General features: G+C 41.2%; 1 protein-coding gene across 1 annotated transcript in view; it reads right to left on the bottom strand.

The window, feature by feature from the left end:
* LOC140454349 (uncharacterized) overlaps window positions 1-12682 on the bottom strand; it is a 134647-nt gene that overhangs the window by 58943 nt on the left and 63022 nt on the right. The window contains exon 12 of the mRNA XM_072549057.1: window positions 2531-2584. Within this exon, the coding sequence (XP_072405158.1) occupies window positions 2531-2584 (54 nt within the window). The remainder of the gene's footprint in view (window positions 1-2530; window positions 2585-12682) is intronic.

Raw genomic sequence — 12682 nt, 5'->3', positions numbered from 1 at the left:
CATGGGATCATGGGTTTCATAAACAGGAAGGTTATGCTGAGCCTTTATAAAGTTCTTGTTAGGCCCCAACTTGAGTATTGATTACAGTTCTGGTCACCACATTTTAGGAAAGGAGGAGTACAAAGGAGATTTGCTGGAATGATTCCAGGAATGGGAGGATTAGTAACATGGTTATGTGGGAGAAGTTGAGGTTACTCTCATCAAGAAGAAAGGAGACTGAAGGGAGTTTTAAGAGAGATGCGCAAGCATTATGACAGGATAAATAAGTTGGACAAGGAAAAGCTATTCTCATTAGCTGATAATACAAGGACTAATGCTACAAATTTGAGATTTTGTCTTGAGACGTAAGGGAAATATGTGGAAAAACATTTCCTGACGCTGTGATTGGTAATGAGCTGGAACTCGGTGGTAGAAATAGAAACAATCAAAAAAGAAATTAGATCCACATCTGAAAAAAATTAACTGGCATGACAATGGGGACTGAGTGGAATCCATCATAGTACAATAGTAGTGTTCCTACCTCTAGACCAGGAGACCCAGGTTCAAGTCCCACCTGCTTCAGAGGTGTGTTATAACATCTTTGAACTGGTTGATTAGAAAATTGTGGGGGTTAGGACTGACTGGATTGCCCAGTAGGGAGTCAGCATGGATTTGATCCACTGAGTGATTGCCTTTTATGCTACAAATTACTCTATGTGTGCTGTTCAATGTGAGAAACTCAGTAGTTAGAAAGCCGGTGAGAGTCTTGTATCAATACTTACAGCATGCCCACTGAATGAAACACAAATCAAGTACTTAAATAGGCAATGGCTGGCCTTTCCTGGGATTGAGCACTGGGGGATGAAATCCTAACTCCACACGAACTGCCAACTAATCAGAGACTGTGCACTGCTCATGAACAACACCAGGGTGTCTGCTACCAGTATTATATCCACCCTAAACTCAGGATTGCAAAGGGATACTGGCTACAGGGGAGTGATAGAAGGACAGATATTGTGGGATGGAGGTTACAGGATAGCAGGAAGCATTCTGCAGCAAGCCCGTCACTTTCACATTCTGGGCAGCTCAGTCAAGCACTGAATACAAGCAGAGTTTGCTTTTCAGTATTTCTGGAACATGAGTCTCCCATTCACTACTGAGTTGATGGATGGTAGTAATGGAATGAGGCCCTTAAGTGATCATTAATTTCCCATTTAACGGCCTCAGTTGGTGGTTAGGTGGTAAGGAAATCCACAAGCCTTTTCACCAAGGACTTAATCAAGTCAGAGCTGGAAGGGATTGAGGTCTCCCTCATATTTTTTTCCACTGCATGGATCTCAGAGGTTCATTGTGGTAGCAACATCAGTAAGTGAGAACCAATGTGTCAGCACATTGATCAGCATGTGTGAAACCTCCTAGTGCTGTGTGGTTGCACAACTTAGGTGGAATATTAGTCACCACCTATCTCCCTGCTGCTGATTAAATGCCCCTGGCACAAAACCTGTCATGGCAAAGGGCATTAAATTCTGACCCATGACTCATTGATCTGTGACAACAGATACAAATATAACATGACAGCTTTATACTCAGTAAAAAAATGTGACCATTTAACACTGAGTGCCACAGGCAAGTTTATTTATCTTATGAACCACTGGAATCATAAAACCTGTCAACAGAATGTCTTGAATACAATTTCCATATCATAACTTTACCTGATTGTATGATAATACTAAATTTCAAAAACAATGTTAGAAAACAGATATTTAGCACTCAATTCAAAGCAAGTCAAAGTTTCTTAAGGCAATTTTCTAGTTAGCTACCAAATGATCATGTCATCCTGGAAACCCAGATCACTTTCAGGTTTGAATCTTCATTAACATTCTTCCAGCAAGCTACAGGTGACAAAAGGAATTCCAAAACTGATCTAACTGCACAAACCATCCAAATAGACACAGCCGGATTGAAATTCCAAGAGGGGGATTATGAATGTACTCTCACCAGGCCTTGAGTTTTGTGAGGCCCTTCAGGAGCACTTCTGTCCAAATGAATTCATAAAAGTCTTTTAAATAAAAAATAAGACCACATTTTTGACTTGACCTTCAGCACAACATTGATCTCTGCAAGGATCATTTGCTAGGCGTTTTTTCTTAAAAAAAAACTAATGCCTCCAAACTGCAGCAAATAAACTTCTTTTTAAACTGCAAATATATTTATAATTTTCTGGTTTAGCTTCGAATGGCTGAAAATTCATATGTTACCAAAGAAACTGCTTGAATAATCTAGGCATTACAATCCACTGCGTAAATTTCTTTGGATCAAGCTTCTGATAACTATCCCTATAATCTCTTTTCCTCAAAGTTGAGTAATTTGTTTTCCATATTTACCAGACAGTTTATAGTGCGTGTAAAATGTACTGCCCAAGATACATTAATTTTTATCAAAGGATCAGTTATAAACTGCTGTTTAATAACAAGACATAAAAAGACAACTTATTGAACAGCAATAGTCTAAGCAAATTAAATCTCAGTTTATAAACAGATATTGTCATTACCTTCACTCCCTGTAATCCCCAAATACCTTCATGTCCTGTTTCACCTTTGTTTCCCTAGAAATTAAAAATAATTCATTTATCTTAATAATACTGTTTCTGAATAATCAAGTATTATTTACTTGTAAATGTTACCTCAGTCACTGTGACAATATATACTGTGAAACTTTGCATTACAGCTAAAAAACAATATTACATTTATTCATGCCGCTTCACTGATGACAACAAAAAAAGACCCAGCAATGATAATGGCCTGGATATTCTGGTGGCCAGATAATTGATGTAGCAGACAAAACTAAATTGCATGGTGAGACTGTGCAGAAACCCTGACACAACTGAATCTGTGAGAAGTGCACATTGGAGCTGTCAGAATTTTCAGACAGGGAATTTCCCCTGCATCTGGACCCCTTTAAAATGGGAACATTTGGAAGGTTCTAGTTTACGTAAGTTTACTAACTTCCCAGGAAAGGTTAGAGGATTAAAAACATACTCTATCTAGTAGGTAATTATTAAATTGAACTGCCAACTCACTGCACCCATCAATGCACCATCCATAGATCTGGTACAAGCCCTTCCTTCTCTCCAACCTGACAGCCCCACAACCAAATTAACACCATCACCCTTCCCTGCTGAATCCAGCTCAACCCATCATGACGGCTGCAAGTCAGAACCAGAACCTCCCACTGCCAGACTTCAATTCTCTAATAACATTCCCTGATAGATCCCAACCACCATCACCATTCCAACATCTCACCATTACACCCAATGTGCTCTCTAGACCTGACCCAACATTTCCACCCTCAGAACTTGACATACCCCATAAGCAGACCCTGTAAGATCCAACTCAATATCACCAAAACCCCAATGTACACTTATTCTTCCTGCTGAAATGGATATTTGCATATGTGCTTCTTCACAATTTATTCTCCTATATACCTTTATGTTGTCAGCAAATCTGACAAACACACCTTCTGTCCCTTTCAACGAGTAATTTATATAAATTGTAACCTGTTGAGGTCCCAGCACTAAATCCTGTGGAATACCACTCATTATATCCTATCAACCTGAGAAAGGGTCATATATGTCAACTTTCTGCTTCCTTTTATTCATCCCACCCCCTATTGAGCTTTTAATTTCCTCAATAATCTTTGATGTGTTGCCTTATAAGTGCCTCTAGAAATCTAAGTATAGTGCATCCATCAGTTCCCCTTTATTCACAACACATAACTCAAATAACTCCAATAGCCTAGGTAAATATAATTTCCCTTTCACAAAACCATGTTGACTTAATCTGATTGTGTTGAACTTAAACTGCCCTGCTATTGTTTCTTTAATAATAGCTTCTAACAGATGGTAAACTAATTTGTTTTTCATTTCCTGCTTTCTGTCGCCTTCCCTTTTTGAATAAATAATTTCCAATCTGTTGCTGATTCCAGAGAAATCTGGGAAAGTATTTTTTTTAAATTCACTTGTATTTTTACAAGACATGGCAACCCTTTTTGAAATACCTGGACACAGATTTATCTGCCACACTAACAAGAGCTTTTATATAGCCATAACGATTGTGTTTCATGAGTCCAGTATCCAGGGGGGAGGAACTGTGAATGTATGAGTGTTTTGTTTGGCTGGGCTGAGTTATTACTATTTATTTGTTTGTTGTTAGGTATTTATTTAGTTAGTTAAATAGCTAGTTTAATTGTTTTTTAATTTTATGCTTCTCTATATATGTTTATACATTCGTATAGGAGGGTGGGTTGGGGAATGTTTTTTATTATTTGGGTTTAGTTTTGTACTATTTTTGTACTGTTTTGAATTGCATTGTTTTGTATTTGTTGTAATAATTAAAAATCTATTTTTGCTTAATAAAACTATATTATAAAAGAAAATTCACTTGTGGGTTGTGGGTGTAGCTGGTGAGACCAACAGTTATTTTCAATCCCTCAGTCCCTTAAGGATGAGGTAGTGAGATGCAGTCTGTGTTGTAGGTAGATACACAATGCTGTTAGGGTGGGAGCTCCAGGTTTTGATGCAGTGATAGTGAAGGAACAGTGACATGTTTCCAACTCAGAATGGTTAGGAGGTTGGAGGGGAACTTGCAGGTGGTGATGTTCCTATGAATCTGCTGCCCTTCTCTTTCTACAAGGAAATAATCATGAGTTTGGAAGGTGCAATCTCAGGATCTTTGGTGAATTTCTGCAGTGCATCTTGCAGATAGTACACACTCCTGGTCCTGAGCATCAGTAATGGAGGGAATGGATACTTCTGGATGTGGTGACCATCAAGTCAGCTGCTTTGATCTAAATGGTGTCAAGCTTTGAGTGTTGTGAGAGCAGCTTTCATCCAGGCACATGGGAGTTTTCCATCACACTCCTGTCTTGCGGACAAGTTTTGGATAGTCAAAAGATGAGTTACTTGCTGCAATATTCCTAGCCTCTGGCTTGCTCTTGTATTCATGGTATTTATATGGTGAGTCCAGTTGACTTTCTGGTTAATGGTAACCCCAGGATACTAACAGTAGGGGATTAAGTGATGATAATGCCACTGAATGTCATGGGGTAGTGCCTGGATTGTCTCTTAGAGATGGTCACTTATGTGACATAAATGTTTTGTCACTGTTCAGACCAAGCCTGGATAGTGCTGTTCTTGTTGCATTTGGACACGGACTGCTTCAGTATCTGAGATGTTGAGAATGGAGCTGAACATTGCACAAGCGGTGAAGGTAATTTATGAAGCAGCTAGGAGCCTAGGACACTAGCCTGATGACCTCTTGAATCCTGAGAAGAGTATAATGGAAGTAGGAGTACACTTAAGAGGGAAATCAGGAGGGCAAAAAGGGGGCAGGAGATATCTTTGGCAAATAGAATTAAGGAGAATCCAAAGAGTTTTTACAATTGCATTAAGGACAAAAGGGTAGCTAGGGAGAGAATAGGGCCCCTCAAAGCCTTTATGTGGAGCCACAGAAAATGGGGGAGATACTAAATGAATATCTTGCATCAGTATTTACTGTGGAAAAGGATATGGAAGATATAGACTGTAGGGAAATAGATGGTGACATCTTGTAAAATGTCCAGATTACAGAGGAGGAAGTGCTGGATGTCTTGAATTGGGTAAAAGTGGATAAATCCCCAGGACCTGATCAGGTGTATCCCAGAGCTCTGTGGGAAGCTAGAGAAGTGATTGCTGGGCCTCTTGCTGAGATATTTGTATCATCGATAGTCACAGGTGAGGTGCCGGAAGACTGGAGATTGGCAAATGTGGTGCCACTGTTTAAGAAGGGTGGGAAGGACAAGCCAGGGAACTATAGACCTGTGAGCCTGATCTTGGTGGTGGGCAAGTTGTTGGAGGGAAACCTGAGGGACAGGATGTACATGTATTTGGAAAGGCAAGGACTGATTAGGGATAGTCAACATGGCTTTGTGCATGGGAGATCATGTCGCACAAATTTGATTGAGGTTTTGAAGAAGTAACAAAGAGGATTGATGAGGGCAGAGCGATAGATGTGATCTATATGGACTTCAGTAAGACGTTCAATAAGGTTCCCCATGGGAGACTGATTAGCAAGGTTAGATCTTATGGAATACAGGGAGAACTAGCCAATTGGATACAGAACTAGCTCAAAGGTAGAAGACTGAGGGTGGTGGTGGAGGGTTGTTTTTCAGAATGGAGGCCTGTGACCAGTGGAATGCCACAAGGATCAGTGCTGGGCCCTCTACTTTTTGTAATTTACATAAATGATTTGGATGCGAAAATAAGAGGTACAGTTAGTAAGTTTGTGGATGACACCAAAATTGGAGGTGTAGTGGACAGCGAAGACGGTTATCTCAGATTACAATAGGATCTTGACCAGATGGGCTAACGGGCTGAGGAGTGGCAGATGGAGTTTAATTCAGATAAATGCTAGGTGCTGCATTTTGGGAAAGCAAATCTTAGCAGGACTTATACACTTAATGGTAAGGTCTTCAGGAGTGTTGCTGAACAAAGAGACCTTGGAGTGCAGGTTCATAGCTCCTTGAAAGTGGAGTCGCAGGTAGATAGGATAGTGAAGAAGGCGTTTGGTATGCTTTCTTTTATTGGTCAGAGTATTGAGTACAGGAGTTGGGATGTCATGTTGTGGCTGTACATGACATTGATTAGGCTACTGTTGGAATATTGTGTGCAATTCTGGTCTCCTTCCTATTGGAAAGATGTTGTGAAACTTGAAAGTGTTCAGAAAAGATGTACAAGGATGTTGCCAGGGTTGGAGGATTTGAGCTACAGGGAGAGGCTGAACAGGCTGGGGCAGTTTTCCCTGGAGCGTCGGAGGCTGAGGGGTGACCTTGTAGAGGTTTATAAAATCATAAGGAGCGTGAATAGGATAAATAGATAAAGTCTTTTCCCTGGGGTCGGGGAGTCCAGAACTAGAGGGCATAGGTTTAGGGTGAGAGGCGAAAGATATAAAAGAGACCTAAGGGGCAAAGTTTTCACACAGAGGGTGGTTCGGGTATGGAATGAGCTGCCAGAGGAAGTGGTGGAGGCTGGTACAATTGCAATATTTAAGAGGCATTTGGATGGGTATATGAATAGGAAGGGTTTGGAGGGATGTGGGCCAGAGGCTGGCAGGTGGGACTAGATTGGGTTGGGATATCTGGTCGGTATGGACGGGTTGGACCAAAGGGTCTGTTTCCATGCTGTACATCTCTATGATTCTATTACTCTATGATTGAGATGACTGATCTCCAACAACCAAAAGCATCTTCCTATGTGCCACATATGACTCCAACCAGCGCAAACTTGGAGTCATACCTGGCACAACAAAAGACAATGGATCAACAATCTCACTCACAACTTCTTTTAAGCCCTAGGAGGAGATCTACCAGGGCCTGCGGAGTTGTCAGCATGCAGCTCCAACAATTTATTCAATATCACTTCTCTAGATTTGATTCGATTACTTACAGTGTGGAAACAGGCCCTTCGGCCCAACAAGTCCACACCGACCCTCCGAAGAGCAACCCACCCAGACCCATTCCCCTACACCTAACACTACGGGCAATTTTAGCATGGCCAATTCACCTAACCTGCACATCTTTGGACTGTGTGAGGAAGCTGGAGCACCCGGAGGAAACCCATGCCGACACGGGGAGAATGTGCAAACTCCACACAGACAGTTGCATGAGGTGGGAATTGAACCTGGGTCTCTGGTGCTGTGAGGCAGCAGGGCTAACCACTGTGCCACCGTGCTGCCCTAAATTGTAATTTTGCCCAAGTTCCTATTTTCCTTCCACTTCCTGATTTATTACTGCTTACAACCGATAACAGTGAAAATTCACATTCCAGAGTGCCTAACATTTAAACTTCAATATATGTTGAAAGCAACTCTTATATAGGGGACAGCAAATTCTACAAAATTTATACATCCTTAATACTCAAGAATTCTCACTCTTGGGTAGGAAGGCACATCTTGACCTCTGTCTTTTACACAAGTTTGAAGAGGTTAAACAGCCTCCTTTGAAGAGGAATAACTTATGTTACTTAAAGGGTTGAGGAAGCTGAATACTGAATATCGCATTGCACTGAAGAAAAATGCTAAAGCTCTATGGCTCTATACATCCAGGAATATTTTGCATCCTTTAATAAAGCAATTGAAGAAGCAAGAAATGAGAAGAGTGGGTGTCAATGGATGCTTAGGCATCACTACCCTACCCAAGCCTGGGGGGTACTATTTGAAGTTGTGTTGACCTTACACGGTTTAACAAGGTGATCTTAAGAAGAAAACATGTCGTGTCTTTGGTTGACAAGCATTTAGCTAAAGTATCCAAACGTGTTTTCATGAAACTCAACGTAATAATATCATGTGCCACTGGACAAGCAAACAGGATCAGTAACTGTATTCATAACTCCATTTGGGAGAATTTGTTTCAGTGGATTACCTCTGCCCCAGAGATATTTCAATGGACTTACAAGTTCTTCGTGGGAGCACAGGTAACATGGATGACATGTTGATACATGAGGAAATAGCAGAGAAACACTAATAAAGTGTGTATACAGTCTTAAAGTACTCACAAGCAGAATGACACCCCTCTCAATGACAAATGGGAATCTCTGAGATTCTTGAGACATGCCGTCAGCATTTAAAGGTATAATGATGGAGCCAAAGACTGAAGCCATGAGAGAGTTCTAGTATCAAAGTCAATCCAGGATATCCAAACATTATCTGAGTCTTCCAGGAAATATCTGGAACAATGGTATCCCTGATGGTACTGTTTTGGACAATGGGTTAAACAGAATTGATGAGCGCTTCAGCCATTTGCACATAGTTCTGGATTTGAACATGTCATGAGCTTGCTGAAATACCTATTATTGAATGGGGAAGCTGAGCATTCAACTCAGACAGTGAAGTTAATCTTGAATAGAATATAGACTTTGACACAGCGCTGCTAATTTACAGAATCATTCAACTCTAATGTGGTCCAGTTTGATCAGAGCTGATAATGGGCAGGAAGCTGAAGACTTGGCTCCTCATCCTACCAAAGAAGTTGATTCCATTTTCACATGTACAGGACTATCAACACATATTTACTACAGTAGTCATATCATGCACAACATTACAACAATCACTACAATGCAAGATAGTTTGCACATTTAGGATAGAGTCAACAGTATGGATGAAGGTTCTGAACAAAAAAGGCAAAATTAATCAAGCAGCTAGAGACCAGAAAAATATTGTATATTATAGATCATTCATTCGTACTGCCAATGAGGTCATGCAAAGGAAACACTGGAACCTTATCCCATTATGGCTAATTTTCACTGCTGATCAATTACAGTGACCCCAATGGGGAATTTGACAACATAAAAGACCTATGGACCTTAGGTTGTTAAGAAGAGAATTGAAGTTAACAGTCTTCCACACAGAAAACTGCCAGTTTTCCCAATTTGAAGTGAATATGCTCCAGGAGAATAATAAAACTGCTAAATCACCTGAATTTATGAAATCAAGACTCTTGAGGTAGGAGTGTGTGGTGATAAATGTAATTATGGTAATGAATGTATAATATAAACAATGAAAAAGCAAGCTTCTTGCATTTACATCTTAAAGGGTTAATAAAAAATAGATTAAATTAGATTCCCTACAGTATGGGAACAGGCCCTTCAGTCAAACAAGTCCACACCGACCGTCCGGAGTAACCCACCCAGACCCATTCCCCTACCCTATATTTAGCCCCTGACCAATGCACCTAACGCTATTGGCAATTTAGCATGGCTAGTTCACCTGACCTGGACATCTTTGGATTGTGGGAGGAAACCGGAGCACCCGGAGGAAACCCCACACAGACACAGGGACAATGTGCAAACTCCATAGAGACAGTCGCCCAAGGCGGGAATCAAACCCGGGTCCCTGGCACTGTGAGTCAGCAGTGCTAGCGACCATGCCGCCCATATTATGTACCATAGGCACCACCCATTGTGATATAAATGATATTGTGTCATATGGGCTAGTGGATAAAACAGCTCAGGTTTTTAAAGCACTGGAAACGCAAGAACATAAGAAATAGGAGTAGGAGTAGGCTATCTGGCCCCTCGAGCCCTCACTGCCATTCAAAATGATCAGGGCTGATCTTTTTCAAGGTCTCAGCTCCACTTACCAACCTGCTCACCACAACCCTTGGTTTCTTTACTGTTCAAAAATCTATCTTTGCCTTAAACATATTCAACAAGGTAGCCCCAACTCCTTCAGTGGTAGGGAATTCCACAGATTTACAACTCTTTGGGAGAAGAGTTCCTTCTTGACTCAGTCCTGAATCTTCTCCCCCTTACTTTGAGGCTATGCTCGGTTTCATCAGCCAGTGGAAACTACCTCCCTGCTTCTATCTCATTTATTCCCTTCATAATTTTGTATGGTTCTATAAGATCACCCCTAAATCTTCAAAATTCCAATGAGTAAAGACTCAGTCTACTCAATCACTCCTCATAAGCCAACTCTCTCAACTCTGGAATCAACCTAGTGAACCTCCTCTGCACTCCCTCCAGTGCCAGTATATGCTTTCCCATGTAAACAGATCAAAACTGCATCCATTACACAAGGTGTGGCCTCACCAATGCCCGATACAACTGCAACATAAACTCTCTGTTTTTAAACACCATACCTCTAGCAACAAAGGGCAATATTTTTAACATCTTAGACCTCCTCTATGTCTCTGCACAATGTCTACAAACTGCTACCTAATTCCTAACATACTGTTGTCTACTTTTAAGTCCAGTGATCTTCACCAGAACTGCGAATTGGTAGCATTTATGCTGATGAGGTGTCTGTGCGTTTTTGTGTTTGGGGGTGGGTAGTTGAATGAAATGGATGCAGACAGGAGTAAGAAAGAGAGAAAGAAAATTTGGGAAGCAAACAGGGGGATTACTAATAGTGAAGCGGGAGAGAAGTAAAATCTGAACGGATTATAATGGGAAGTGTGAAGAGTTTTAAATAGGCTGGATGTGCTGGAAGCAACTATATAGAACTGGACCTGGGGTGTGTTGGTGGGTAATGAACATGGAGAAGAGTGTTCACACTCTGAGTCCTGGGGTACTGAGTAAGGTCCCTTGGTGGAGTTTGCATTGAGCCTCAATGGAGCACAGCAACAGGCCTGAGACAGAAATATTAGCATGGGAACATAGTGGTGCATTGAAGTGATGGGCAACTGGAAGCTTGGGTTCATTTTTACAAATAGAATAAAAGGTGTTCCACAAAGCAGTCACCAGTTTGCATTTTGTCTCCCTAATATAGAGGAGACCACATTGTGAGCAGCGAATACAGTGGACTAGATTGAATGAAGTGTAGAAAAATTTCTGGTTCATTTGGAAGGTGTGTTTTGGGTCTTGGACACTGAGGAGTGAGGAGATAAACAAGTAAATGTTGCACCTCAGATGCTTTGTCTCACCTTTACCTGGTCAATCGCTGACTCCACTCTTTACTTCCTTGACACCTCTGTTTCTATTTCTAAAGATAGGCTGACAAGTGATATAGGCTGTTCTGGTATAACATGCATTACAATACAATTGGTGATAATGCAAGTGACGAATTGTGGATGCTGTTTGGATAACATGAACTCTCTGCTGAACAACCAAAGAGATTTTCTACAGCGATTTTGTACCGATCTTCCATAGTGCCATTTTCTATAGAGAAAGGTTGCAGAGGAATGCAATTGTTGCATTACAGCAGAATGACTGTACCCAATACAAACTCACCAACTCCCAGAGTTATCTCAATTATACATCCTCACACTCTGCTTCCTGTGTGTATTCCATTCCATTCTCCCAGTTTCTGCATTTCCATCACATCTGTTCTGTTGATGTCACCTTCCACAGAGGGTGCCTCAAACATGTTCAACTTTTTCCTCAGTTGAGGATCTTCTGTCACCATGGTTTATAGGACACTGAGCCATGTCTGACCTATTTCTCGCACATCTAGCCTTATCCCTTCTCTTCTTTCCTTGTCATCACTTATCAACTCACAAGGCCTCAGCATCTGAAGGATCATAAACTATCATTTCCACAACCTCCAGCAGGATGCCACTGTCAAATACAAATTCCCTTCTCCACCCTTGTCAGCATTCCACAGGGACTGTTCCCTCTGGGAGAATCTGGTCCATTCCTCCTCCAGTCCCAATATTGCCTCACACCCCATGGCAGCTTCCCATGCAATTGCAAAAGGAGCAACACTTGCTTGTTTACTTCCTCCTTCCTCACTATGTAAAGCCCCAGATGTGTGGATGCAGAGATTTATCTACACTTCACTCCATCTCGTCTACTGCATTTGAAGCTTACAATGTAGTCTTCTCCTCTACACTGGGGAGATGAAATGCAGAATGGTGACCTCCAGCATCCACAGTTTTTAAATTTTATATTGGCATGCAATTATCTACTGGCAACTCTTTTAGTTAATTGTGTAGTGTGGTTTTCCTCTACCACACTACACATCCAGGCCGTGTAAATTCCTACCCTCAGTGGTGCTGGTAACTTTCATTGTGGGCAACAGATCATAAGCATAATGAATCAATATGACCACACTGCAGGTCGGATAAAGTTTCAGAGTGGCTCTACCTCTGTTTATATTTTATCTTTACTCAGTGCTTCCCCAAGATCCTAAGTGGGATCAGAAAATTGTGGTTTGATAACTTTTGGCTGAAT

The sequence above is a fragment of the Chiloscyllium punctatum genome, chromosome 3, assembly GCF_047496795.1.
Source record: "Chiloscyllium punctatum isolate Juve2018m chromosome 3, sChiPun1.3, whole genome shotgun sequence".
Lineage (NCBI taxonomy): Eukaryota > Metazoa > Chordata > Chondrichthyes > Orectolobiformes > Hemiscylliidae > Chiloscyllium > Chiloscyllium punctatum.
This window is presented reverse-complemented; position numbering and strand designations above follow the sequence as displayed.